The following is a 27,372-nucleotide window of genomic DNA, read 5'->3' on the forward strand; positions in this document are numbered from 1 at the left end:
TAAACGTACTCCATACAAACGATAAAATTGGAAATGTGATTTGCATTAGTTTACCTGTGGTATCTTGGTTTTAAAAAAATGTTCAGTTTAGACTGAAAAAATGTCTACTGAGAAAGATGTTTTACATCACTTTAAACACAGCACAGGTTTCAGGATCACAAAGGAACACATTTTTTCCTCTCAGTTAAACACTTTGAATAATAAAATGCAAGGTGATCTTTGTGTGCTTTTATTCACAGCTTTTAAATATCCTCAATTTCTAATCAGTTTCTTCTGTGAAGTTAGCTTAAAAGGGAGAAACAACATTGGGGTGAAAAAATACTACAATCTATTGGAGCTGGACAATATGCTGGTTTTGCATATTGTCCACTGGACACAATGTCCATGGCAATGGTGAGTATGTTGCAGCAGAATCTAGCCATGGCCTCAAGGAGGGAAGAAATACTGTTTGGTCCCAGTACTCTCTCAAGTAAATATCAAAGGTCTCATAGCATTATTTTAGTGAAAAGTAGGATTTCTGACAGTGTGCTGGCCAATGTGTAACCTACAGTCAACAATATGGATAAACTCAAGGCTGTGAGAAGTTACTGTACATATAAATTACCTTACACATTTCAGTGATTGCAGATTGAAAGTTCTTAACTGGCTGCAAACCATTATGAGACACACCAACATTATAAATAATCCTGCTTTAACCTGCTTGAGTATGATACATGAAAATGTGCTATAGTTGTGCATTTTTAAAAATTCTGCATAACAGCATTTGGAATAATTATTTAAATTTTTCTACAAGTATTGTGTAAACAAAGCATCATGTAAACAGTAGATTCCAACAATAAGCACAACAACATTTTTTGGGTTTGGTAGCTGGAGCTGATGCTCTCATTTTTCAGCATTTCTTCTTTGTTCATATTCTCTCTGAAAGTACACATGACAGAATGATCTTTATCCTGACACAGCCTCTATGTGGTATCTGAAAGCAACCAAAGGCTCCCTAAATTATTATTTTCTTCTCCACTTTTTGGGGAAGCAATTGATTGTGCAGCAGCTTTAGCCTGTGTAACAGGGCTGAGCATGGAATTCAGAGTGGTATAAACTCTGGGAATAAACGTGCCCAAACATGCCTAGAACTTTGCTTATTCAAGATCTAAACTCACACAACAAATAAACCAAAAATGCAATAAAATGTTACTGCCCTACTTCCACAATTATTTTGAGATATATGCAGTGTTACATTGTGATTAAAATGGACTGTGTAATTGAATACTTCACTTCAAATGCCATTCCTTGTTTCACCAGCAATGCATTCTGAGGTGATACCAGTGGGCTCTGGAGCTGAATTTTAAAACCTTGGGCTTGTTTTTAAATGAAGTAATTCTCACTTGCTTAAAGAAAAAAGGATGAAGTTCCCCTTTATAAACAATTACATCATCTGCTGGTTAATAAGCCAGCTCCATTAAGCAATCAAAAGCATTGGAGCCAATTAACACAGCAGATTTTTTAAATTATGAATTATTGAAGGGGTTGCTGAATTAATAGTTAAGTGCTGATCAAATGCAAAACTCTGGGTCTATTGTAGTCCTTTAAAACAAAACAAAAAGGCCACTATTACTCCAATGGAAAAGAAATACCATTTGTACCATTTTATTTATCCACTTAATGTCTTAATATTACAGCTTTAACTTGCATTGAAAGATAATTGAAAATGGTAATGATAAACAAAAATGCAATGGTTTTTTGAAAGCCTATTATTCAATGTTGAAACTATAAAATAATAAGGGGAAATTATGAGGGAGTTAGTAAAAGTAGGGGACATGCAGAGCAATTCAAATGTGCATCACTGCCTTAGCCAAAATGACAAACAGAAATTGAATATTCATTACAGTCCTGCAAGCTGCATCCCGTTATATTCATAAGGGCAAAAACAAAAACAAGCATGAGGGGCCATTGCTGAAGTAGGTATTAGTAGCCTCACATATGCAAACAAGGGTCAGCACTTTCATGAATTCCTCTGAATGAGATTAGTGCTACAGAGTCACAAGCACTGAAGCAGGCTCTTTAGCCCACCACATTGATGTTGACCAGGAGACAGAGGAACAGATATGTAGGCAGATATGAAAGAGATGCAATAAAAATAGGGTTATTGTATTGGGGGAAATTCTAGATCTCAATAAATAATGTGGAGGTACTCAATGCTTTGGCATGCTTTAAGGTGGATAAATCCCCAGCACCAGATGAGATTCATTCCAGACTGCTGCAGGAAGCAAGAAAGAGATTGCTGGGGCTCTGGCTGAAATTTTTAAATCCTGGCTGGATACAAGTGAGGTACCAGATAACTAGAGGACAACAAAAAGAAAAGCAGCATGGAAAAGACTGGTAACTATAGACCTGTGGGTTTAACATCAATGGTAGGGAAAATACTGGAAAAAAAATGAGGGAGAGAATTAGGACTTGGGAAGGCATGGACAGCCAATGTTGCTTTGCTAAGGGCAGATCCTGTCTGAACTATTTGATTGAACTTTTTCAAGTGGTACTAAAGTGCATTAGTGAAGTTTGTGGATGACAGGAAGATTGGCAGAGTTGTTGATACTGTGGAAGTTGATCTTATTCTGCAGAGATATATCAATGTGTTGGTGAAATGGACTGAAAGCTGGCAGATGGAGTTTAATCCAGACAAATGTGAGGTGATGCATTTTGGGGGCACTGATGAGGCTAGGGCATGCACCATGAATGGTAGAGTCTTATGGAGTACTGAGAAGCAGAAGGATCTTGGAGTACGAGTCTATAGATCCTTGAAGGAGGCAATGCATGCAAACAACACATTAAGGAAGGCATACAGGATACTGGCCTTCGTTAGTCGGGGCATTGAATGCAGAAGTAGGGAGGTTATGCTCCAACTTTATAAAAATCTTAGACCTCAGCAGGAGTACTGTGTGCAGTTCTGGTCACCAAGGTATAGGAAGGAATGTGATAGTGCTGGAGAGGGTGCAAAGGAGATTCCCCAGGATGTTGCCTGGAATGGAGCAGTTCAGTCATGAGGAAGGACTGGATCTAGCTCTTTTCTCCCTGGAATCAGAAGAGGTTTTGGGGGGGGGGGGGGGGGAGGGCATGATATAGGTATTATATAGGATATAATTATGAGGGGTACAGATAGAGTAGATTGCAGGAAACTTTTCCCCGTATCAGGGATAGATCAAACTTAAGGACATAGGTTTAGAAGAGAGTCAGAGGGGAATATGAGGGGGACCTTCTTCACCCAGAGAGTGGTAAGTACCTGGAATCCACTGCTTGAGAGAGCAGTTGAGGCTGGGTAACTGACAGTATTTAAGAAGTGTCTAAATGAACACTTGAATTGCTTAGGCTTAGAAGGCTAGGGACCAAGTGCCGGGTGATGGGGTTAATATGGAAGGGTACCCACTGGTTGGAGTGGGATCCATGCTGTAGGATTGTATGATTCTCTGACCATCAAGCGCTCATTTACACTGATCCTCCATCAATTACATTTTATTCTCCTCACATTTCCATAACTCCCCTGAGATTCTACCATTCTTTCACACACTAGGGCAATTCACAGAGACCAATTATCATTGGGATGTGGCAGGAAATCAGAGCAGAGGAGGAAACCTATGCAGTTTCTTGGTGGTCAGCGTGGATGAGGTGGGCCAAAGGGCCTATTTTAGTGCCATGACACTGTGGCACTAATATAGGTTGAATTAGAAAATAAACCTTCCAGTCCTTCAAGCCTGTTGTGTCATTCAGTTAAAATCATGGAGAATGTGTAAGCTCCACTCTGACAGGGCCTGAGGTCAGAGTCATTCAGCATGGAAACAGGCCCTTTGGCCAAACTCATCCATGCTGACTGTGTTGCCCAGTGAGCTAGTCCCATCTGCCCATGTTTGGCCCAGAGCTCTCTAAACCTCTCCTATCCAAGTACTTATCTAGATGGCTTTTAAGTGTTGCTAATGTGGCCACCTCAACCACTATTTCTGGCAGCTCATTTGAAATATGCACTACCCTTTGCAAGAAGCAGCTGCCCCTGATTTCCTTTTTAAATCTCTATCCTTTGATCTGATCTCTGTCCTTTGCCCTCTTCTCTTTAGCAACCCCCTCCCTGGGAAAAAGGACTATGTGCTTTCAAGCCCTGTCAATGCCTCACATATACCTCTATCAGATCACCTCATTCTTCTACATTCCAGGGAGTAAAATATTTGACTACACAATCTCTCCTTGTAACTCAGGCCCCCAAGTCCTGGTAAATCTTGTCTGCACTCTTTCTAGTTTAATAACATCTTTTCTATAACAGGATGACCAAAACTGTACACAATACTCCATGCAGCCTCACCAACATCTTACATAACTGCAACATAACTTCCCAACTCCCATACTCAGTGCCATGACTGATGAAGGCCAGTGTGCTAAATGCCTTCTTCACCACCCTGTCTACCTGTGGTGCCACTTTCAGCAAACTATGCACTGCACTCCTAGGTCCCCTGTTCCATGACACTCCTCCGGGAACCTACCATTCACTGTATAAGTCCTACCCTGGTTTCATCTTCCAAAATCCAATACCTCACATTTATCTGGATTGAAAGCCATTTACCAATCCTCAGCCCACATACCTAGCTGATCAAGATCCCTCTAATTTTTCATAACCTTCTATGCTATCTACCTATTTAAATATTGTTTGCAAACTTACTAACCACACCTTGTACATTTGCATCCAAATAGTTTATATAAATTACAAACAACAAAGGTCCCAGCACCGACCCGTGGCACACAACTAGAGACTGGCCTTCAGTCTGAGAAACAACCCTTGACCATCACTCTCTGCTTCCTACCTCTGAGCCAATTATGGAGCCAATTATGAATCCAATCTGCTATGTCTCCCTGGATCCCATGCAATCTAATCTGCCAGACTAGCCTGCCATGAGGGACCTTGTCAAAGGCCTTTCTAAAGTCCATATAGACAACATCCACTGTCCCTACCCTCATCTACCCTCTTGGTTACCTCCTCAAGAAACTCCAAGAGATTTGTCAGACACAACTTCCCATGCACAAAGCCGTGCTGACTGCCCCAAATCAGCCCTTGTCTCTCCAAATGTTGGTAGATCCTGTCCCTTTGAATCCCCTCCAGCAATTTACCCATCATTGATGTCATACTCACTGGCCTGTAGTTTCCTGGCTTGTTTTTGCTACTCTTTTTAAACAATAGTACCACATTAGCCACTCTCCAGTCCTCTGGAATCTCACCTGTGGCCAAAGATGAAGCAAAAATCTCTGCAAGGGCCTCTGCAGTTTCTTCTCTAGATTCCCACAGGTCAGGCCTTGGGGATTTATCCACCTTAATGCAATTTGAGGTCTCCAATACCTCGTCCCTGCTAGCTCTTATGTGGTCCTAGACAACACCACTCATTTCCCCCATTACCTTAGCTTCCATCATTTTCTCCACAGTAAAAGCTAGAGAGAAATATTCATTAAAAATCTCTCCCAGTTCCTTTGGCTCCACACACAGATGGCCATGCTGATCTTTAAGGGGGCCTATTCTCTCCCTAGCCACCCTTTAACTCTTAATATACTTATAGAATCTCTCAGGGTTTTGCCTCACCTTCTCTGCCAGATCCTTCTCATATCCTCTTTCTACGCTCCTAACTTTTCTCAAGTGCACTGCTACACTTCTTGTAGTCATCAAGAGATTCACTACTTCCCAATTGCTTATGCACAGTGTATGCCTCCCTCTTTTTCCAAACCAGAGCCTTAATATCTCTCATCAACCAGTGTTCCCGAAACGTGGCAGCCTTGCTTTCACCCTAACAGGAACATGCAGGCCCTGAACTCCTGACATCACACTTTTAAAGGCCTACCACTTGGCAGACACTCCTTTCCCTGCTAACAATCTCACCCAATCAACCTCTGCAAGATCCTGCCTAATGGCTCAAAATTTGCTCTGCCCCAGTTCAGGACTGACCCTGGGTCACTGGAGTAGTTTTACTAACTCCACCACTGTGCTGCCGTGGTTTGCTTGAAAAGTACACTGCTTCCTGTAATCAGGTGAATTAGTGTAACATGCTGTTCTTAATGGGTTTATTATGTAATTAGTTTTGGTAGCCTTCCTTTACATCTGCTTTAAGTAATATCACTTTTTTCTTCCCTGCCTTCTCCATTGGACAGGCTTTGGGGTTGGGAGTTGCAGATAGAATCAATTGTTACTAGAATCCATTCAATCTGTAAGCTCCACAAAATAAATAATAACAAGTCATATTGTTTTGAATTCTATTGCTTAAAAGAAATTACAGATGGCTTTACATTATAACAATAAAAAAATGTAGATTCTGAGAATGTTAAATTAAAAATAGAAAATGCTAAGTCAGAGTTAATGTTGCAGATTACAATAATAAAAACTGAAAATGCTGGAAAAACATAGCAGCATCTGTGGAAAGGGAAACAGTCAATGTTTTGGGTCCGTGACCCTTTGTCAGCACAAATGCTGCCTGACCTGCTGAGTATTTCCAGAATTGTTGTTTTATGTTCAATTTCCACCAGCTGCAGTTTTTTTTGCTTTTTAAAAAAAAAAAATGAACACAGCATTCAAAAATATTATCCCTCTGTCACCTTTTTGCAACAGTTCTACAATGACAGGAATTTTCGACTAATGTACAATTGAAAGCCTAAAACAGCAGCAGGCATTTTTGGAAGAGAACAAGGTTCAGTTCATGTAATTTGTCCTCCAATGACAAAATTCTCTGGACAAAGTGTACCATTAGTTGTTATCTTAAAGTCTGGTTTATCCACATAGTTTTATCTCACTGTTGGGGAGAAAAAGTATCTCAATGTTTTAGGACTGCAAGGGTAACAAACAGGAAAGCATCAGTATTAATGTATGTGCTCCATCTGGTTAGGTTGCTGTAGTGCAGTGACCAGAACTATGCACAATACTCCAAGTGTAGCCTAACCAATGTTTTGTACAACTGCACATGCCATCCCAACTCTTATACTCAGTTCCTTGGCTAATGAAGGCAAGCATGCCATATGCCTTCCTCACTACTCTGTCTACTTGCTTCAGGGAACTATGTACTTGCACTCCAAGATTTCTCAGTTCAGCAACACTCCCAGGGCCCTGCCATTCACTTGCATATCCTGCCCTGGCTTAACTTCCCAAAATGCATCACTTTGCACTCGCCTGAGTTACATTCCATCTGCCATTCCTTTTCCCACTGTACCAGTTGATATTTATCCTGCTGTTACCTTAGACAACCTTCTTCAGCACCGAGGTTGGTGTCATCTGCAATCTTCCAAATCAGGCCACCTACATTTTCATCCAAATCATTACTATACATAACAAACACCAAAGACCCGGCACCGGTCCCTGCGGCATACTGCCGGTCACAGGTCTCCCAGACTGATAAACGACCCTCCGCAACTGCCCTCTGCCTTCTACCACCAAGGCCAAGTCATCCATCAGATCAAGAACTGAAGGGAGTATTTTTATTCTCATCAGAAGTCAATCTTAGCAAAGTCTGTGACATCTTAATTCTGCCTCAATTACAGCAGATCATAATGGACATTCCTCTCAAACTTGTGATAAGTCTAAACTGACAGATCTTATCGTGAAAAGAAATAAAAAACAGGAAGGTCTGGCAGCATCTGTGCAGAGAGAAACAATTTGAAATATTAACTCTTTCTACAGATGCTACCTGACTTACTGAATATTTTAAAATATCTTCTGTTATTATTTTAAATTTTCCAGAATTTGTATTTTTGCTTTTAATTATAACAATAGAACCGGATATGAGAAAATGTCATTGCCCTGAAGCATTAACCTCATTTCTCTTTCCACACATGCTGACTGACCTGCTAGTTATTTCCAGCATTTTCTGTTTTACATTATGTGTTTTGATATCAGTTAACATAAGACCTTATCAAATAAGGAAATATTACATCTGACAATTTTTTTTTAAATAAAAGATTGGATTTAGTGGGCTCACACCAATGATGAGAACATTGACAATGAAAGAGAACCCAAAAAGAATCATTGGTATTCCCATCACTGAAAATGACATCATCAACATCCTGGTAGTCATGTGAACTAGACAGTTAACTGGATCAGTTATATATTTTTGAAGAGCCAGTTAGAGACTATGTATCCTACAATGAGTAGTCATCACCTGAATCCCTATACTCTTCCCACCATCTGTATAGTGCAGGTCAGCCATGCAATGAATACTCTTCACTTACTTGGATGAATGCCACTTCAAAAATGGTCAAGATATTCAACATTATCCGAAACAAAACATACTAGTATTCAGTTTCTTTGCCATCAGTTTCTGGTGTGTACTGATATGAAGATTCACTATAGTAACTCACCAAGGCTTTTTCAACAACATATTTTAAGGTATCTTTATTAGTCACATGTACATCGAAACACACAGTGAAATGCATCTTTTGCATGGAGTGTTCTGGGGCAGGCCGCAAGTGTCACCACGCTTCCAGCGCCAACATAACATGCCCACAACTCCTAACCAGTATGTCTTTGGAATGTGGGAGGAAACCCACACAGACACGGGGGAGCGCTCAAACTCCTACAGACAGCAGCCGGAATTGAACCCGGGTCCACTGGCGCTGTAATAGCGTTATGCTAACCGCTACACTAGGTTTCATAAGGAAACAACCACTTTTAAATTTCCCTCCAAACCATACATCATCTGCCTGAAACTTATCACTGTTGCTGGGTCAAATTCCTGGAATTCCTTGTCCAACAGCACTGTGACAGTAGTATCATCACAAGGAATATAATGATATTAGAAAGTTGACCACTGCCAACTTCTCAAAGGCAATGAGAAATGGGGCAAGAAAATTGAGACCTTGCCAGTGAGTAATAATAAAGCTGTGACTATTGCAGCCCATCATAAAAAAATTAGCAACCCAAATGATACGAGTAATATTATTAAATTCTAACATTCTCCGAGTAGAACAACGTATACTATATCACTGAAAAATAAAAAAAACTCAATAATACTCCAACATGGGGCTAAGACATTATAAGCTACCCTAGATTAGTTTCTCATGCACTTTGCTGTATGGAAGTGTCCAGTCAAAAAGAGATGTTTGAATATACTGTCAACACTCCCTTTCATCCCCCCTCCCCCACCCACCTACCTTTCCCCCTTCACCTGGATTCACCTATCAACTGCCAGCCTGTGCTCCTCCCCCTCCCCCCTTATTCTGGCTTCTGCTTGCCCTCATCCTTTACAGTCCTGAGTGAAGGGTCTCGACCCAAAATGTTGACTATTTATTTCCCTCCATAGACGCTGCCTGACCTGCTGAGTTGCCTCCAGCATTTTGCGTGTGCCTCCAGATTCCAGCATCTGCAGATATCTCATGTCGGTCTTTGAATATACTGTATCCAATAATGTCAAAAAAATAATTTTGCCTCTTTATGAAATTAAATGGAATACTTTTAGTAAGCACTTCTACAGGACAACTAAATTCAAATATAATTTGCATCACTCTTAAATAGTTTGTTAGCTTGGACCCGATCTATCAATTTGCCTGTGCAAATTGTAAATGTGTACTAAAAACTGGAGCAAAATATTTTGAATTTCTACTGTTTCCTTTAATCCCATTGTTTTTTTTTGCAGGTTTACTTTTGAGCATTTGTTTAACTAATCTCTCAAAATGCTTTATTCATAAGAAATCAAGTCAGCAGATAGATAGTTTGGAACTGTGGGCCAATATGAATGGACGAGGAAAACTGGGGGCTTTAATCTTGGACTGTATTTTCAATCTACAAGGACATAATAATATGAGTAAGATAAACATCAAATACATGATGGGCTATTCAACATCATTTTCTGTTTCCACTGTGATTGGATATTCTATTCGAACTATCAGTCACTGAAGTAAATAATGACAGAAATAAGAAACATGAAGGAAATGATTAGATATTCTACCTCTGTGAGACCTTGAAAACATGTAATTGGTGATAGTAAATCAGATTGGAAATGTTCTCACATCGATACAGTGGCCATTGTAGAGGGACTGATAAAGTTATTACTTTAAATAACATACAGTTTCTGGTAAGAACCATGGCTTTGTGCATAGCTTAGCTTGACTATTCACAATGGAGTTCAATAAAAGAAAAATACTTACAAGTTGTCATTATAACCTATGTGCATCTGGTTTTTTTTCTTTCACATTACATTTGAAACATGCCATTGCTTATGATGCATACAAATGAAATACCAGCGAAAAGCCAAAACAGGGAAAATGGCAAAAAAGATCCAAGGAAATCTATTCTCCATTGCCATACTTACTCCAGATGGCATGATATTGATAATGCATGAATAAGTTACCACAAACTTTAAAATACAAGTTCCATTCCAGCAACACATCACCTCAAGACCACTACCTGTTCCCCTTCCCCCCCCCACCCCCAACTGCCACAATTGTCTCACTACTCCACAAAAGGTAACTATTACCTGGATTCCTAATACCACTTACGGAATAATGGCCTGTACATTCCATTCTATTATGCATCTTATCAGTGCCAGCAATTCACTCTGGTTATCTTCCCCGTAATGAACAATCTTCTCTTATTCATTTACAAAATATGGGCATTCTCTTGCCCTTGAGAAGGAATTGATAAGCAGCTCCTTGAACCGTTACAGAGCTTTTGTTGAAGGTACACCGACAATATTTTTAGGTTGGGAATTCCATGATTGTGATGGAAAGGAAGGGCATTAATGGGGATGTTGGGAGAGTTCAAGATGTTCATATACACATAGATACATATACACACACATTATATAATTTATATAAAATATGTAATAAAATATATAAAATATTTAAGGAGTTTCTTAGGGCAGTGTACTAGAATGAACATTATATATATATATATATATATCCTGGGGCTGAGATTGGTATTCAACAACCACAACTTTCTCCCATTGTACATGGTATGACCCTAGCCTCTGGTGAATTTTCCTTTTGATTCCAATTAACTTTTATATTTTTCTTCAAGTATCTTTTATCTCCTGGACTCTCTCCCTGAAGGACATTGATTCATCACTGGTGTACATTTCTATCGTTGTTGGATATTCTCCAAAATCTTACAGCAAGCATGCACCTTTTATATTTAAGCCTTCACAATATCAGAAGCCTATTTGGCTGTGGGGGATGGGCAGCAAAGTTTAACCCAATGAAACTCATAAAATTGCTTTTCAAGAGTTACCCGTGTATTGACAAAGCCATGGGTGGGGGATTAGATGTGTGGGCAGAACCGGGGACTGGGAGTGGAGTCCAGCATAAAGCTTGGTCTCAGGAGCAAGTGACAGGAGTGTAGTCAGGAATATGGTCAAGAAGGGGGTGAAAAGCCAAGAGAGAGGATGTGGACAAGGGCTCCTGTGTCTGACTGTGTGTGTGTGTGTGCGCGCGCGCACGCACGCTTACATGCTGGGCATATGTGCTACCGAGCCTAGTCTTGGTTGTCTTGTGCCCCCATTCACTGGACCTTGCACTGTGAAGCCCATGTGGTAGATGGTGTGCAAACAAACCATGCAGTCACAACTTCCATTCCACAATATGAAATTAAGATCTGGACTGTTGTGGACAACCCCATTAGCAGCAGGCTGGATGTTGTTTTACTATCATAGCTTGGGAGCTCAGACATTTTGACATCAACGTTACTGCACTGAGTGAAACATGAGTGACAGGGGAATGGCCAAATCAAAAAAAAAGACAAGGGTGTACCTGCTCTTGGGGGACTTGGGGGGGGGGGGGGGGGAATCTGTGAATATTGTCTTCGTAAAATGGACTTCATCTTTAAGAATGAAGCACTCTGGTGTCTCAACACCTTACCCTACAGGATGCCTTATAACCATTCTGCTCACACTAACATGGAACCAACATGTTGTGGTCATATGCGCATATGCGCCAAATTTTGAAGCTTCAAGGACTATCAAAGCTTCATTCATGTTCTACCTTGGCAAATCTTACCACCACCCGTGACCAACAAGATGTCAAGAATACTATATCCCAAATGAAAAATAATAAGGCCTCAGAAGGCATCTCTGCTAAATTTCCGAAACTCAGTAATGAAAAGCTTTAGTCAAAAGTTCACAATCTCATTGCCCACATCTGGGAAGAGGAGATTATTCCAGGGGACAGAAATACTGAAATTGAGAGACTAGTCCTGCAGGGGTAACTATATAGAGGTCTTCCTGTTGTTGCCAGGGCCCTTTTCAATTGCTTCCACCCAGTGGCTGAAGAGCTGTCACTGAGTGAGGGTTCTATCTATTCAGAGACAGAGTGCACATGATCTTCATCAGATGACAACTCCAAGAAAAATGTAGGGTTCAGCAGAAGCAACTATATATGGCCTCATCAACCTCAATAAAGTCTTTGTTTCCGTCATTCGAGAAGGACTGTGGAACTGCATCCTCAAGTGCTCTACGATAACATGTAAGTCATGATATCAACCAATACATCTACAACAGAACCATTTTCAGTGAAGACATATCAAACAAGACTGGATCATTGTCCCAACACTTCTCAATCTTTTGCATCTCACATCCAACAAACCTGCAAATGGTGTTGAATTAATCTTCAGCATTAATGAGACGTTGTTCAACCTATGACAACTATATTCCAGAAGGAAGTTTACCTAAACCTCAGATGTCAAACTGCCATTTGCAGATGACACGTGCATTTACACACAAGAGTTCAAACTCCAAGCCGTCATCATCATTTTTATGAAGGATGTTAGAAAATGACATTACACTCCAACATCCACAAGACAAAGTCCTCTACCAACCTGTCCTGCTTCACCACACTGTCCCCCAATAATAAAGGTTCGCAGCACAACATTGGAAAAAGTGGATCACTTCCCATATCGTCTCTCCTGGCTTTTCACACCCTTCTTGCCCATATTCCTGACTACACTCCTGTCACTTGCTCCTGAAACCAAGCTTTATGCTGGACCCCATTCCCAGTCCCTGGTTCTGCCCACACCTCTAATCCCCCACCCGTGACTTGGAAGCCACCACTCAGCAAAGACAGATCAATGAAGTAGTTCACCACCACCTTCAAAGCACCAGGGCAGTTTGAGGCAAAAGACTTTTGAAGATCAAGACCTCAACAAAAATCTCATCAGCCAGGGTGTAATGATACCTACCATCTTATATGCTTCTGACAGTTGAACTATCCAGAGCAGGCATCTCAAGGCACTGGAAATTTGCCGCCAATGCTATCTCTGCAAAATCCTCAAAGTTCACTGCAAGGATAAGCAAACCAACATCAGTAGTCAAGTTGGAGTATGCAGATGACTGGTACGTATGTGTACACTCAAAAGGCCAAGCTTCATGTGATCATCAGTGTATTCTCCCAGGCCAACATACTTGGTATTGAGGTCCTAGTTACATTCTATCAGCAACACTTGACAGGACACATCGATCACATGCCCAACACCAAACAATAGAAATGGACAGTATTTTAAGCTGTGTCATAGGAAAAGATTACCAAACTGACAGAGAAAAAGATTCAAGGATGTACTCAGATCTTCCTTGAAGAAACACAACATCCCCAGTGACACATCACAATCTCTGCTCCAAGTAGAACACCTGTCTAACCAATCATGCCTTTTAGTTGATACAAAAGGCTTTGGAGTGTTAGGTGGTGCATCATTCATCACAGGATACCTAGCCACTGACCTGATCACTTTGCTAATGTATTAATGTAGCTGATCTGAATGAAGTTCTGGTTAATGGTGATCCCCAGGATAATGATGGTGAAGGACTTGACAATGGTAATGCCACTGAATATCAAGGGTAGGTGGTTGGACTCCCTCTTGTTGAGCAATGTCTGGCTTTTTTGTGGTGCCTATTATTACCTGCTACTTATCAGCCCATGCCTGGATCGTTGTCTTGGTCTTGATGCATGCAGGTATGGACTGCATTATTTTATAAATTGTGAATGAAGCCAAACATTTCGCAATCATGAGTGAACGTACCCACTGCATACCTAATGATGAAAGGAAGGACATTAATGAAGCAGCTGAAGATGGTTAGGCCTAGAGCACTGTCCTGAGGAACTCCTACAGCCATTTCCTGGGGCTGGGATGATCAACTTCCAACAACCACAACCATCTTGCTTTATGCATGGTTTGACTCCCCTTGATGTCCATTGACTTTGGTTTTCTCAGGGCTGTTTGATCCCACATTTGTTCAAATGCAGCCTTGATGTCATGGGCAGTCACTCTCACCTCTGGAATGCAGTTCTTTGGTCCATATTTACACCAAGGGGTGAGATTTGGAGTGGTGTCCTGTCAAAACCCAAACTGGATATTAGCAAATAAGTGCCATGTGATAGCACTGTTGACAGCAGCTTCCATCACTTTCCTAATGACTGAGAGTAGAATGAGATGGACAATGTTTCACAATGTTGGGTAGCTGCCAGTGTTGTAACTGTACTGGAACAGTTTCTCAATACACTTGCACTGAGTTACTGATTTTATAATAGGCACAAATAGAAGTGCATAATACTCAGTGGTAAACTGTGTTAAATTGATACAATACTTCCTAATATGCAATCATGACAAGACTAACTCCTCAAATGGGGTGCAGGGGGAGAATCACAAATAGATTTAGTTTGTTATGATTTTGTGTTTTTATCTTTGTATCTGATTTCATATCAAAATTGCAACACTGGACGTCTATGTTTGAGAAATAGTGATAACCCTATTTACTTCTCCACAAAATATTTAAGATATCTTCCAATTATAGTTAAAATATACATGTGGTCTAAAAAGCACTTTCCATCATAGTGATAATTGATATCTGTATTAGTTCATTAACTAAATGCCAGAAATCGTTACTACGAAAATTGTCTTTTGTGCGTTAAAAACTTTCCTTATTTTCTTCGGAGTTTTCATGCAGATCGCTTCATATGACTACACAATAAACTGCAGTCACTATCGTATCTACGGGGCCCGCCAAATCAAAATTTAAGTGACAAATATGACCGTTTCATTAACATACATAAACAGGTTTGATCGACCATTTGTTAAATAAATTTAACTGCCTGTTCATCTACATCAAGTAATAGAGCACGGTCGATAAAGAGTTTCTCAAATCGAGTTGTTGCCATTTTAATAAGCTAGACTTCCCTGATTCTGCTCTGGGAGGCGCCTGTGGACGTCAATTTCGCGTCACTCTCAAACTCTTCAGATGAAGCTGTCCACGGTGCTGAAACTCTCGGCTCGCTTAGACATTTCCGCAGACAGCCAGTTTTGGACTAAGGCTATTGAAGCTGGAACCGAGACAGAACACATGCGAGATGACAATATTTAATCGAGTATCGTTCAGAGCCAGCAGTTCGTTTCCTTAGCAACATGACTCAAGACAAAACCGAGAAAGCATCTTAGGTGACAAATATCATCCGCATCAAAAAGAGAGGAAAGCACGAACTGATACATATAAAAAGAACAGAAGAATGGGGGACAAAATGCTTCCGGCCCAAGAGGCTGCTAAGATCTATCACACTAATTACGTGAGGAATTCCAGAGCAATTGGTGTTCTCTGGGCGATCTTCACCATTTGTTTTGCAATTATAACTGTGGTCATTTTTATCCAGCCCTACTGGATTGGGGACAGCATCAATACTCCCCAAGCTGGCTACTTTGGACTGTTTCATTACTGTATCGGGAACGGACTGACCAGGGAGCTAATCTGCAAAGGAAGTGCCCTGGATTTCGGCTCTATCCCTTCAGGAGCTTTCAAAACTGCCATGTTCTTCGTTGGCATCTCCATGCTTCTGATCATCGGCTGCCTCGTTTGCTTCAGTCTCTTTTTCTTTTGTAACTCAGCCACTGTCTATAAAGTCTGCGCTTGGATGCAACTTGCCTCAGGTAAGTTTCAGCCTCCTGGAATCCGGATTGTAGTTCTATCATTGCAATATTACTCCCGCGTAACGTACCTTCTTAAAATCAAAGCAGTTATTTCCAATGTTTCCAAGATCGTATCTTTCTTCGGAAATTACTGATTGCACTTTGCCACCTCTGCTTGGGTATTAACACAAATCTGTACAGCTAAATCATTTTACCTACCACCTTCCTCATTTATTGCATTACGTTGCATGATATATTTCTAAACGACCGTATATCCATCGCATGTTTGTTGAAAGTTATTGTGTGTGTTTTAGGGTTGTGGGTCATGGCACAAGTTAATGTGACAATAATCTACTCAAGGAATTCTTAGAAAAGCACAATTTATGATTGTGATCGAAAGCTCCAGATCAGAGTGCAGTTTTGAAGTCACTGGGTAGTGGTTATTTTGCCTACTTTAGTTAATCAACTACTAATGTTAAACTACTGGGCTGGCATTGTCTGGCCGATTGATTTCTCTAATATAACATTGAATTATTCTTTTAACAACAGTGGCTCAATGTTATTACTGACTTTTCCATTAAATGTGTATTCCAGTAGAACTGGCAATAACCAACTACTATGAATATTTTTGACCTGTAACTGAGGTTAATGAGAATCTCTTCTGGGAAATTTACTGCATCATTTGAACTTCAGAAGCTCACACAAACATTTGAAGATCACAATTGCTTTGAATGCTATGGTAGTGATCTTTAGTCTGGCTTCACCCTCATGCTCCCCATTCCTACCCATTTGATAAATTAAAAGTGGTGCCCACTTATTGGAATTATTCTTCACATTTTCTACATTTGTTGATAAGTACATGGCCCTATTAGGTTTAGGTTCCTGTAAAGCAATATTTTCAGCATTTAAAGCAACAGGTCACCAACATATCCAATTGCCATTTATGTGAAGGTACTTCAGTGTAAGCAACTAATTGATGACTCATTCACCATCTTACTGATGTCTTGAAAATTCCTTTAAAAATTACACATGATAGTAAATACACGAACCATTTAGTCTCAGGAAGAATTAAATATACAAAAAATTCAGTGTGTAAAATTATATTAAGACTTGAATTAAATAGAATGGTGAGTGAATAATTTAATACAAAATAATACTTGAATAACTTGTAAAATAAAACTCGTTTGAAACTCTACCCTTAAAATACACACACAAAAATGCAAATTGAATTTTTACTGCTCCATTCTTTAATAACTGGCAAAATTAAGATTTAATGCTGCAATTATGGAGGGTTTAGGCAGAACAGACAACAGTGAATAAATCTTTAGAGGCATCACATGGTGCTTTATATGAAGTACACTGAATCTCTTGGCACTCTATTCTTCAACCAGAGTAATTGATGAGGCAATACTATCAAAATACACTGCCTCATTTCCCATAATAACTTTGCAGCACCAATATTTTGTTATGTTTGTCAGAGCTCTGCAAGTGATGTGGGTGTCCTGAGGCATAATTTTAAATCATAAAACTGATCTTCCCAGTTAGTACTTTGGTTGTGGCATTGATTGCACAATGATCTGGGTACAACTTTTATGCAATGGTTCCCTTAGCACTGAACACACTTTCAGGCTACTTCACCTTTCAAAGCTAACCCAGGAGGTACCTGAAATACAAAGTGAAAGGAAAATGAAGCCAAACAGTCTACAACTATACAGGATTCAGCTGTCAGCAGAAAAGTCCTCTTTGATGCAAATAATCACACATGGTGTTCAGGTGGCTATCTGAGCTGTTGTATAAACCCCTAGACCCCCCCCCCCCCAATTTCTCATTTCTTTTTTCCCCCCTTTTCTTTGGAGCAGACTCAATGGGCCGAATGACCTACTTCTGCTCCTTTGTCTTGTGATCTTGTGGTATATGACCACAGGAACACCATCATGTGTGTCAGTAACAATGAACGAGGATGGAGTTATGATGTCTTTATTGTGCAACAGTCACAGATGCATGCACGTTCAGAAGGCAATGAAGTAAACAGCTCTTAAAGCTGTCCAGTGCATTCATGTGTGATGACCACACTGTACACTCCTGCGAACAGTGGAGGAGTATTTCATCACAGCTACCTTAGGATCAGTTCTTGTTTTCTGTTCCAACGTCATTGCCCTTCAATGTTAACTCTTTCTCTCATCCCAAATACTGCCTGCCCTGCTGACTAACTCCACTGTTTTCCGATTTTGTTTCTGATTTTCAGCTTTGGTAGTTTTTTTTTGCTCTTTAACAAAAATCAGACCTTGTAGTTTTGACAGAAACAACTCCACTAAAAGGCAATGGCTGTGAACAGTGCTCAAAGTTGAACATCATGTTGTGTGAGATATCGCATGAATCCCATAAGAAATGTAAATAAAGTGAAGGTTACAGTCATTTTTATCAAACCACCATAACATATTCCTACCTACAAGCCAGAGGATGGAGCTGAATGGCTTGTAGTCATTTGGTAGAAGGATTTTTTTGGGTTTTTTTTTTCAGGAAACTAGACCTGACTAAACAGAAGATGTCTCATTTAGTGCATCACCTCTTCCATTTCAAATATGTCAATCTACTTTCTCCTCTAAGCCAGCGCATAAGAACTTAAGAAATCAGAGCAGTTACAGGCCAATTGGTTCTTTGAGCCTGCTCTACCATTCATCAAGGCTGATCTTCTTTCTCAGCACCATTTTTCTGTACTCTGACATACCCCTCAATTCCCTTAATATCCAGAAATGTATACATCCTGGTTTTGAATGCAATCAGCGACTGAGCCTTCACAGCCCTTTGAGGCAGAGAATTCCAGAGAGTTTCCACCACTGGAGTGAAGAAATTTCTTCTTTGTCCCTAATAGTGCATCACTTGTTCTGAGACTGTGACCCTCGGTTCCAGACTGCTCAGCCAGGGGGAAAACAAAAACACCCTGCATTCAACTGTTGAGCGTTGAAAGTCTGTACACAATTTTCTACTCTTAAACTCTAGAGAATACAGCTTTGTCTACTGAATCAGTTATCTTGTGAGAAATCCACACCATCCCTGAAACCAGACAAGTGAATCTTTCCTGCACCCATTCTTATTAACTAAGGAGACCCAAAATTGTACACAATACTCCAGATGCAATCTCAGTAAGTCCCCATTTAAGTGCAATAATAAAAGGGTTTCATCCTGTTTTTCATTCTAATTGTTTGCTGTATCTGCTTGTCTTTCAGTGACTTGTACACCAGGTCACCTAGGTCACTTTGAGCATCAACATTATCCAAATCTCTAAACAGTTAAAAAAAAATTCTGCTTTTCTGTTTTGTGCAGAACCCCATATTTCCACATTCTATTCCATCTGCCACATTCTTACCCACTCACTTGATCGTCTATACCCCAATGAAGTCTCTTTACATTAGTTTACAGCAAGTATGACATTTCCCTCACCAAATTGCTGATAAAGCGCATCAATAGCTGTGGCCTGAGCACCAATCCCCACAACACCTTACTATTCACAGCCCACCAACCCAAGAATAATCTGGTTATTTCCACTCTTTGTTTTCTGCTTGATAACCAATTTTCAATAGATATCAGCATATTACCTCCAACTCCGGGTGCTCTAACTTGATGGCCAATCTCCTGTGTGGAACCTTATCAAAAAAGTTCTCAAGATCAAAATGCACCACATGCATTGGTTCCTCCTCATCTCTTCTACTTGTCACATCCTCAAAGAACTTCAGCAGAGATGTTCTGTTATTACATCCTTCACTTCAAAGTCCAGCATTTTCTCTACTATTTATGTTAGATTAACATATCAATAGCTCTCAGATTTTTTCTGTCACTTTTTAAATAGTAGGGTCATATTTGCTGTCCTCTGATCCACAGAAACAATTCCAGAATCTATAGACATTTGGAAGATGGTACCTAAAGTGTTCTTTATCTCTTTAGTCTCCTCTTTGAAAACTCTAGGATGTTGATCATTAGATTCTTGTGATTCATCAATTTTTAGTCCCATCAACTTCTTAATAATAGTTTCCTTAAGTTCATTTGCTCATTAAATCCTTGGTTCTGTAGTATTTTGGCAGAGTTTGTACATCTTCTTCCATGAATACAGACAAAAGGTAGTTACTTGACTCTTCTGACATTTCCTTATCCCCATTATAAATGCTCTCTTTTCTGTCTGCTTTCCATTAGTCATATTTTGGGTTCTTTGCACAATTTTCCCTTCAAAAATTCTCTCCTGGATTTTCAAGAAATATTCTCTTCATCTTTTGCAAGTAAATCTCAAATCCACATTGTCACATCTCTTTCCTCAACACAGCTCTGCCTGCAACTCGTCCCATGTGGTTTCCAGCTGAAATTCTGTTGCAGGGTCTCTGACCTGAAACGTCGAGTCTGTTTCTCTTCCCACAGATGCAGCCTGACCTGCTGATTATTTACAGCTTCTTCTGTTCTTTTTCAAGTCCACATTCACCTGACAACTTTTCATGTGCGTGCTGCCTGTGCATCAAAAAAATGGGACATTAATTTCAGCATAACCCACCACTGTTCATTTATTCATGAAACCGAACTTTTGACAAAATTATTTATTTTAATTCTCTCTTTTCAAATATTTATTTCTCTTGTCATGATCTTGTAACTTCTGTCATATGTAATAACATATTCTACATTCTAATCCTCTGTATTTTAATTTCCTTCACTCTTTTGGTTAAATTCCTAACCACATGTTCACTTGCTATTGATTCTCCAATTAGCAGTAGTTATCCACTAAATGAATGTTTGAAGACTTTGAAAGAAATTTAATTTGATTAACTACAGAGAGACAGCCAAGTCCTCAGGCCTTTTATGCTAATGCTACTTAAACATAACTATTAGGTCTTGTATCTATAGTTTATGCCTGCAGATCTTATTCCAATGGAATGCAATGTATTGCATTCTTTGTAATCATAGCCAATAATGGCAATCTCAATATGTACATATCCAGTAGTCATCTTATTTCTTGCCGAGGCAGATCACCAATATGGCCATCTCTCTGCTTCCACCAATCAGCAATACCACATCAGTAAGCACCGTCACCACACTTTACAAGTGGTTCACTTGAGCAAGATAATTGGTTTCATTTAATAATTATAATAATGAGAAACAAACTGCTGAATAACCTTGCCAATTCAATACATGACTGGTATCCTTTTCTTTCCCCCCGCAACAGCTCTCAACATTTAAGGGCAATCAAATTTAAAGTCTTACTAATTTGCACAGCAGTACATTGGCAAATGGACTTCAATATTGATAAAGTGTGAAATAGTACATTTCAGAAGGAAGACTAATAGGGTCAAGTAATTAAATTAATCTGGAAGTTACCAAAAGAGCTAATTTGTGAAATGGGGGACATAAAGCAAAGATGTTTGTCAAAACCCATCTAGTTAACTAATGTTCTTCTTTTGATCCTTGCTCAATCTGACATATGCGCAATTCCAAACACACCGAGGTGATTGACTTGATCTCCTCAGTTCAATGGGGAAAATGAGTATGGACAATAAGTGCCAGCTTTGTCAGCAACATTCACACCTTGTGAATTAATAAATAAAATAATGTTTTTCTGGGGAAAAAATTGGATTTTAAAATACAACAGCACATAGTGACTTGTGGAGATTGGAGGAGAGGGATTAAAACCAGGAAAATTAAGAGTTCTGCAGGTTCTAACCCAACACATTCTGCCAGTAACTACAGAGTGGACAACCCCATCAGTCAGGATGGGTTGCCAATTTCAGAATGTTAAGTTGCTCAATCACAATTTTAACATTGTTTTTGGAATTTAATGGTGGAAACAAGGTGAGAACAAAGAAACAATTGAGGGGGATGAGAGGAAAATATACCAATAGTTACTAATGCTTCACAGCTGCTTTCTTGCTTTGGTGAAAGTCTTCTTCCACAGTGCTTGTACTGAGAGGTTACTTTGACAACCTGAAGGGTTAATTTGACTGAGAGTTTTGTATGCCTGATTTAATTCTTATCTATCAGAACCAGTCTGGGTGTCAGAGCCCTTATGAATGAAGAGACCCACTGTCTTGTGTCAAATGATTTTAATCTGTTGGAACAAGTGCCACAGCCAAGTTGACCTGGTGGTCATGATTTACCAGCGGCTGTCAAAGTTACCATTTTCATCAACTTCTTTCTCTCAAGATCCTTTCAAAACTTTGCCAGAATCATTTGCAGGATCTCATCGTCAGTGGAACACAAATGGATAAAATAGATGCTACTGGCTTTTTGCCAGGGCAATCCTTTACATGTACTTTCCTGTTGTCAAGGCCAATCATGAATAAGCATTTGATGATGTGGCTTTGCCGTCTTTCCATAACTAGACATCCAGGAATATTCATCAATGGCAAGGGCTCAATTTATTCAACGTGAAATGCGAATAGATAGATGCATGGATGTGCACAAGATTCCTGGGAAGCTGCTGTGATGCTTTTGCCAACAAAGCAAAATTTCTGGCCGACTCCTCCAAGACAATGGTTATCCAGTTTCCATACTCTTCCCCCCTCCCACCGCTCCCCACCCCCATCTATTTTCCTATGCCATAGAAGGCCACTTTGACCTAATGAGTCTATGCTGGCTCACAGAGTAATCCTATTCCCCACTAAATTTCCTTGTAACCCATTATCCTCACATCTTATGGGATGAGCTGATGGAAAGGTGGGGAAGAATGAAGTGGGACTGCTGTAAATGGATTGGATAACACAGAATTGGGAACCAAAGGGCTTGTTTCAGTGCTGTATGACTCTAACTACCCCCAGATTCTACCATTCAACTATACAATGAGGGCAATTACAGTTATCAATTAACCTACCAAATTCAGTTAAAATGTGTTATTTTATTATTATATATACTTATGAGGAACCCAACCAACGAAGCATGGGAGAACACGAATACAACAAAACTATAATTGAGCAAGCTAGCAAATCCAAAATCAAGTTGCATGTTTGGATTGTTATTTTAGTCACTGGAGTTAAAACTGACTCATTCAGGTTTGCATCAGAACCATGGTCATAATAATAGATAAGGAAGCAAGAAATAACATTGGTAGCACAGCAGCTGACAGACACCATGCATCGACTTCTGGGTTTTCTGTGCACCAGTGGACACCTGTCCACATTCTCAATGGATTGGCAGATTAAAATTAGGTCTAGGTCAAACAATGATAGAGGAAGACAGTTTTCAGGTGCTGATACACTATTCATTCAAAGTAGCACTGTATATTAAACAATCCATAAAGAGCAAACCAAGTGCCTAGATTCATTTATAGGGCAAGAGAATTAAAAAATAGGGAAATGTTAAACTTGTGTGGAACCTTGAAGCACTTTGTAATTTGAAGCACTGTTGTAATTTCCACATTATTACGAAATGGACACAGTGACACAGAAGTAGGTGCTAAAAAGATTTACTGGAATGATATATAAATCAAGGGTTTAAACCATCAGAAAAGCCTGAGGTTCTGGAAGAGAGTAGATTGGCCTTGCTTGATAGGGTAACCACAGAGAAGATACTTCCCTTGCAGGCAAGACTAGAAATATGATTTTTAAATCCAGTGGGGAATTATCCTCCTGTCCCTCCATTCCACTAGCTTATCTATTCTTCCTTGGCCTATTGTTATTCTTCTCAGTTTACTACAGCCCCAAAGAACTATTGACAACTGAAACATCTTTTCTCTCTCAGTAACATGATCAGGTGAGCTATCATTTTTACGTACTCATTTTATGTACTCATGAAATTCTGCTCAAAAAATTCAGTGTTTCAGGCAAGATAAAAAGTATGTATCTCTTTTATTTTTTTAGGTCCAATTCTCTTTTTTTTCCAAAGCAATCAGGAGCTAAGAACTTTTTATCCAAGTTCATATCATTTTCCATTAATGACATGATGGGCTGAATGGCCTTCTGTGTCATCAACTTTTGAACACAGTTCATAGCCAGAAAGCCAGCAATGAGTGTTATATTTACATATTGAATGTGGTGTGATGTTTTCAACCACAGTGCATTTACAAAAGCACTCTAAATGTAAATGGTAGCTATTACAGTTATGCTTTCCAATAATAATTCTGCAACTGCAATATCAGATTGTAGACAGATTTTAGACTATGTTGCATCTATTTAATTCCCTGGTGAGTAAACTTAGAATTAGCTAGTTAAAACTTAATTCAAAAATGAAAGTCTATGCATATCTTTTGCAGATTTCAGGAGCACTTTCTCTTTGAAGTAAGATTTTGATGTTTAGGTTGTTTCGGTATTAGCTTAGCTCAGTGGTGTTTCTCTTGCATCTGAATTGGAAGGTTTTGCTTCATGCACCAATCCAAGCTTCAATACATCATCTAGGCTTAAATTTTATTGCAGTGTTAATGGAGCACTGCACCAGAGGTAGCATGTTCCTGATGGGATGTGAAGACACCATCCATCACTAGGTTTATGCAGATCTTCTGATGCCCATTTAAAGAAGAGTGGAGTGTTTGCAACATCCTGGATAACAGTGTTCCTTCAAACATTACCAACATAACAGAAAAACTGGCCACTTATCTTTGCTCTTTGTGGAACTGATTGTTTATGAAAGGTTGGTTTCAGTGCCCATTTGTCAGTGTGTCATCCTTTAAAAGTGTTTTTTCACTTTGAAGTGCTTAGACATTGGGTATTTCACAAGCTCAGGACAATCATTGGTACATTATCCACAGAATATAACAAATGGGAAAAGATCCCATAGCTCTGTATACTAATATTGAATACATTTAATAAAACAATTGCAGCTTTCCAAAAAAAAAGATGCATCTGTTTACTGATGATTATCCTATTATTAGGCCCGTAATAGATACATTTTAAAAATATTTATCAGGCTTATTTATTCCTTAATAAGTATGTTGACTATTGATTAGTGTTACGTGAATTAAATACAATTTCTTAACAACTGAATTATTTCTAAAACTCCAGCAATACCTGGTTCAAGAAAGTAGCTTTTGAATAAAAAAATACAGAGATTCAATCCTTTACCTTTACCATTTTTGAAGAAACAAATGAAATATACAAATTTACTGATATTTCTGTGAACTTCTTACAAATTTGTTTCTTGTACTGATCAATAGGAAGGAATTAGTGACAAGAAAAATTGCCAAAGAATATGCAAGTTAAAGATAACTTGCATACAGACAGCTTTATAATTAAACCTTGATAATTTATGAAATTAAGTTTTAAAAATTTGAAATTTATCTACATATGTTTCTACACATTGTATGATAGGTCAATAGCTAGTGGAATTCCTGAGTTTATGGAGACACATAAAAATCAAAACAGATAAGTTCTTGATCTGAAGTGCAAGAGGTAGAAGCAATGGCCTGCTTGGATCTATACATATTAAATGATGGACAAAAGAAATTAGCTTAAGAAAAACAGGTTTCCATATTCCTGATTATCCATGCTTTTAATGTGACAGGTAACATGCAGCAGTTTGAATGTAGTGCATTGATAAACATTTAATATTTAGCAATAAGACATGGTAATCAAATAAGAACAAGACCATAGGCTAAAGAAACATCTCGGTCCATTCAATTCTCCTATGCAATAGGAACATTATATTAACTTTAATTTACAAGGCTATAAAAAGAACCAATTATTTCATAGCAATTAAACCAATTTAAAAGTGTTTAAGAATTGATTAGATTTGTGCATTTCTGGTCATACACTACACCTTATTACTGAACTTCACTTTCAATAATATGAATGCAGAACAGAAATTTTCACTTTATTAAACCAATGTTTCAACCAATGCACCTAAAGAAGCTATATCTGATTTGAGAGTGAGTGATGCTGATACTGAGAGCCCAGAACGGAAAATGTTTCAACCTTTACCAGTCCGATTTTTATATTCCTTGCAAATTTAATCTGGTGCTCTATTTTTACTCTTTTAATCAATTTCTTTGTCATCCTTTGCAGAAATCTAAACTGCCTCCAATCTTCAGATTTGCTCTTAATGTCCCTTGCCTCATTGAGCACAAAACTGTAAAAAAATAATGATCCACGTCCTGACACCAATCCAGCTAAAATGTTATTTTGCTTTGTTGGTTTGAAATTTAAGGATATTTAAGTGGTAATCCTATTTCTCTTTTAATCCATCTCATTGCTCCTTTTCCACCCCCCCCCCCCATCCCAATTTTGCCTGAGGGATTGCTGCCTTCCTGCACAGTGCCTCAGGGATATAATTGCAGGCACAAATAGGTTAATACTTGCTTTAAGAATGACTGAAGGCAACTCTTTGCCTGCATTCAGCCAAAGTGGCTGTGGTGTAGTTCCAGCCTCCCCATAGGTGTCCCTGTCTGAAATACACAAGGTAGAAATTTGCTTTCTGTAGTAATATGCAAAGGTTACTGTACTGTATGTTGAAATCTGCTTCTCAAAATACTGCAGATGTAGGAAATCAGAAATAAAAACAGAATGCCAGACGAAGTCAGCAGGTCAGACAGCACCATGAAAAGAGAAGCAGAATTAACATTTCATGCCGATCTTTCATCAGCTTATGAAATTCACCCACAAACATTAGAAAAGATGAGGAAACTGGCATGAAAAAAATATAAATCTCTACTACTCAAAAATCAGTTCTTTCAGAGATAAAAATGGGTTCATTCTCAAGATTGTTGATTGTAATGTCATGTAGCAATATCGCAGAATAATCATGACATTACAATCAAACACATCTAGCCTTCATTATTTTAGACAATACGTGTTTACATATATTCTTCCTTTTCTTTATCTCTAAAGAGGTCCAGTGTATGCAATTCAATGTCATGGCCTGATTCTATCTCCAAACTATAATTTATCATAGCCAAATTGGTTATTGTGTAGAATGTTGCATGCTAGCAATGGATGATAGATACAGATAGCAGCTTATCTGTAGCATCTTTAACAATGGTGCAGGTTGCATAAAGCACCTTGACATCTGATAAAATCAGATGTGACAAGACAAGAGCTTTGAAAGTAATCTGTATTTCAGACTTGACAACACAGCAAAAGTGAACAAGTAGCTATTTGGATCTCTTCGACTGAAACCCCGCATTAGAAATACTAACATGGCAGTATTCCAGAAAATGGCTTAAATTTCCCAAACAACTTATTTGGTTTATATCTCCCCCATTAGCAAGACTGAACTGCCTTCATAACAATACATTAGTTGACCTTCCTTAATTAGTTTAGCTTTCAACTTATACAGCACTCAACTAGAAACAAAGGAACAGCACTGGGTTTTCGCAAACATTTCACAAATGGTAACCAGTAACTTGTACATTGCAAGTGAGATAACAAATGCCACTAGGAAAAGAACAAAAAAGACATGCATTCAGACGTTACTTTATCGGATCTTTTCAAAAAGTGTACACAGGCTGCATATACAGTTAATTACCTTCATAAACAGTGACTGTTGATGCAAAACCAGCAACCATTTTGTTTACAGCATCCCACCCACAGTGACAG

General features: G+C 39.0%; 1 protein-coding gene across 1 annotated transcript in view; it reads left to right on the top strand.

Annotated features, from left to right (window-relative positions):
* Positions 1 to 15,495: 15,495 nt before the first annotated feature.
* The window catches only part of LOC127580888 (LHFPL tetraspan subfamily member 5 protein-like), a 93,273-nt gene continuing 81,396 nt past the window's right edge, over positions 15,496 to 27,372 (top strand). The window contains exon 1 of the mRNA XM_052034865.1: positions 15,496 to 15,898. Coding sequence (XP_051890825.1) covers positions 15,496 to 15,898 — 403 coding nt within the window. The remainder of the gene's footprint in view (positions 15,899 to 27,372) is intronic.

Source organism: Pristis pectinata, chromosome 20 (assembly GCF_009764475.1).
Source record: "Pristis pectinata isolate sPriPec2 chromosome 20, sPriPec2.1.pri, whole genome shotgun sequence".
Lineage (NCBI taxonomy): Eukaryota > Metazoa > Chordata > Chondrichthyes > Rhinopristiformes > Pristidae > Pristis > Pristis pectinata.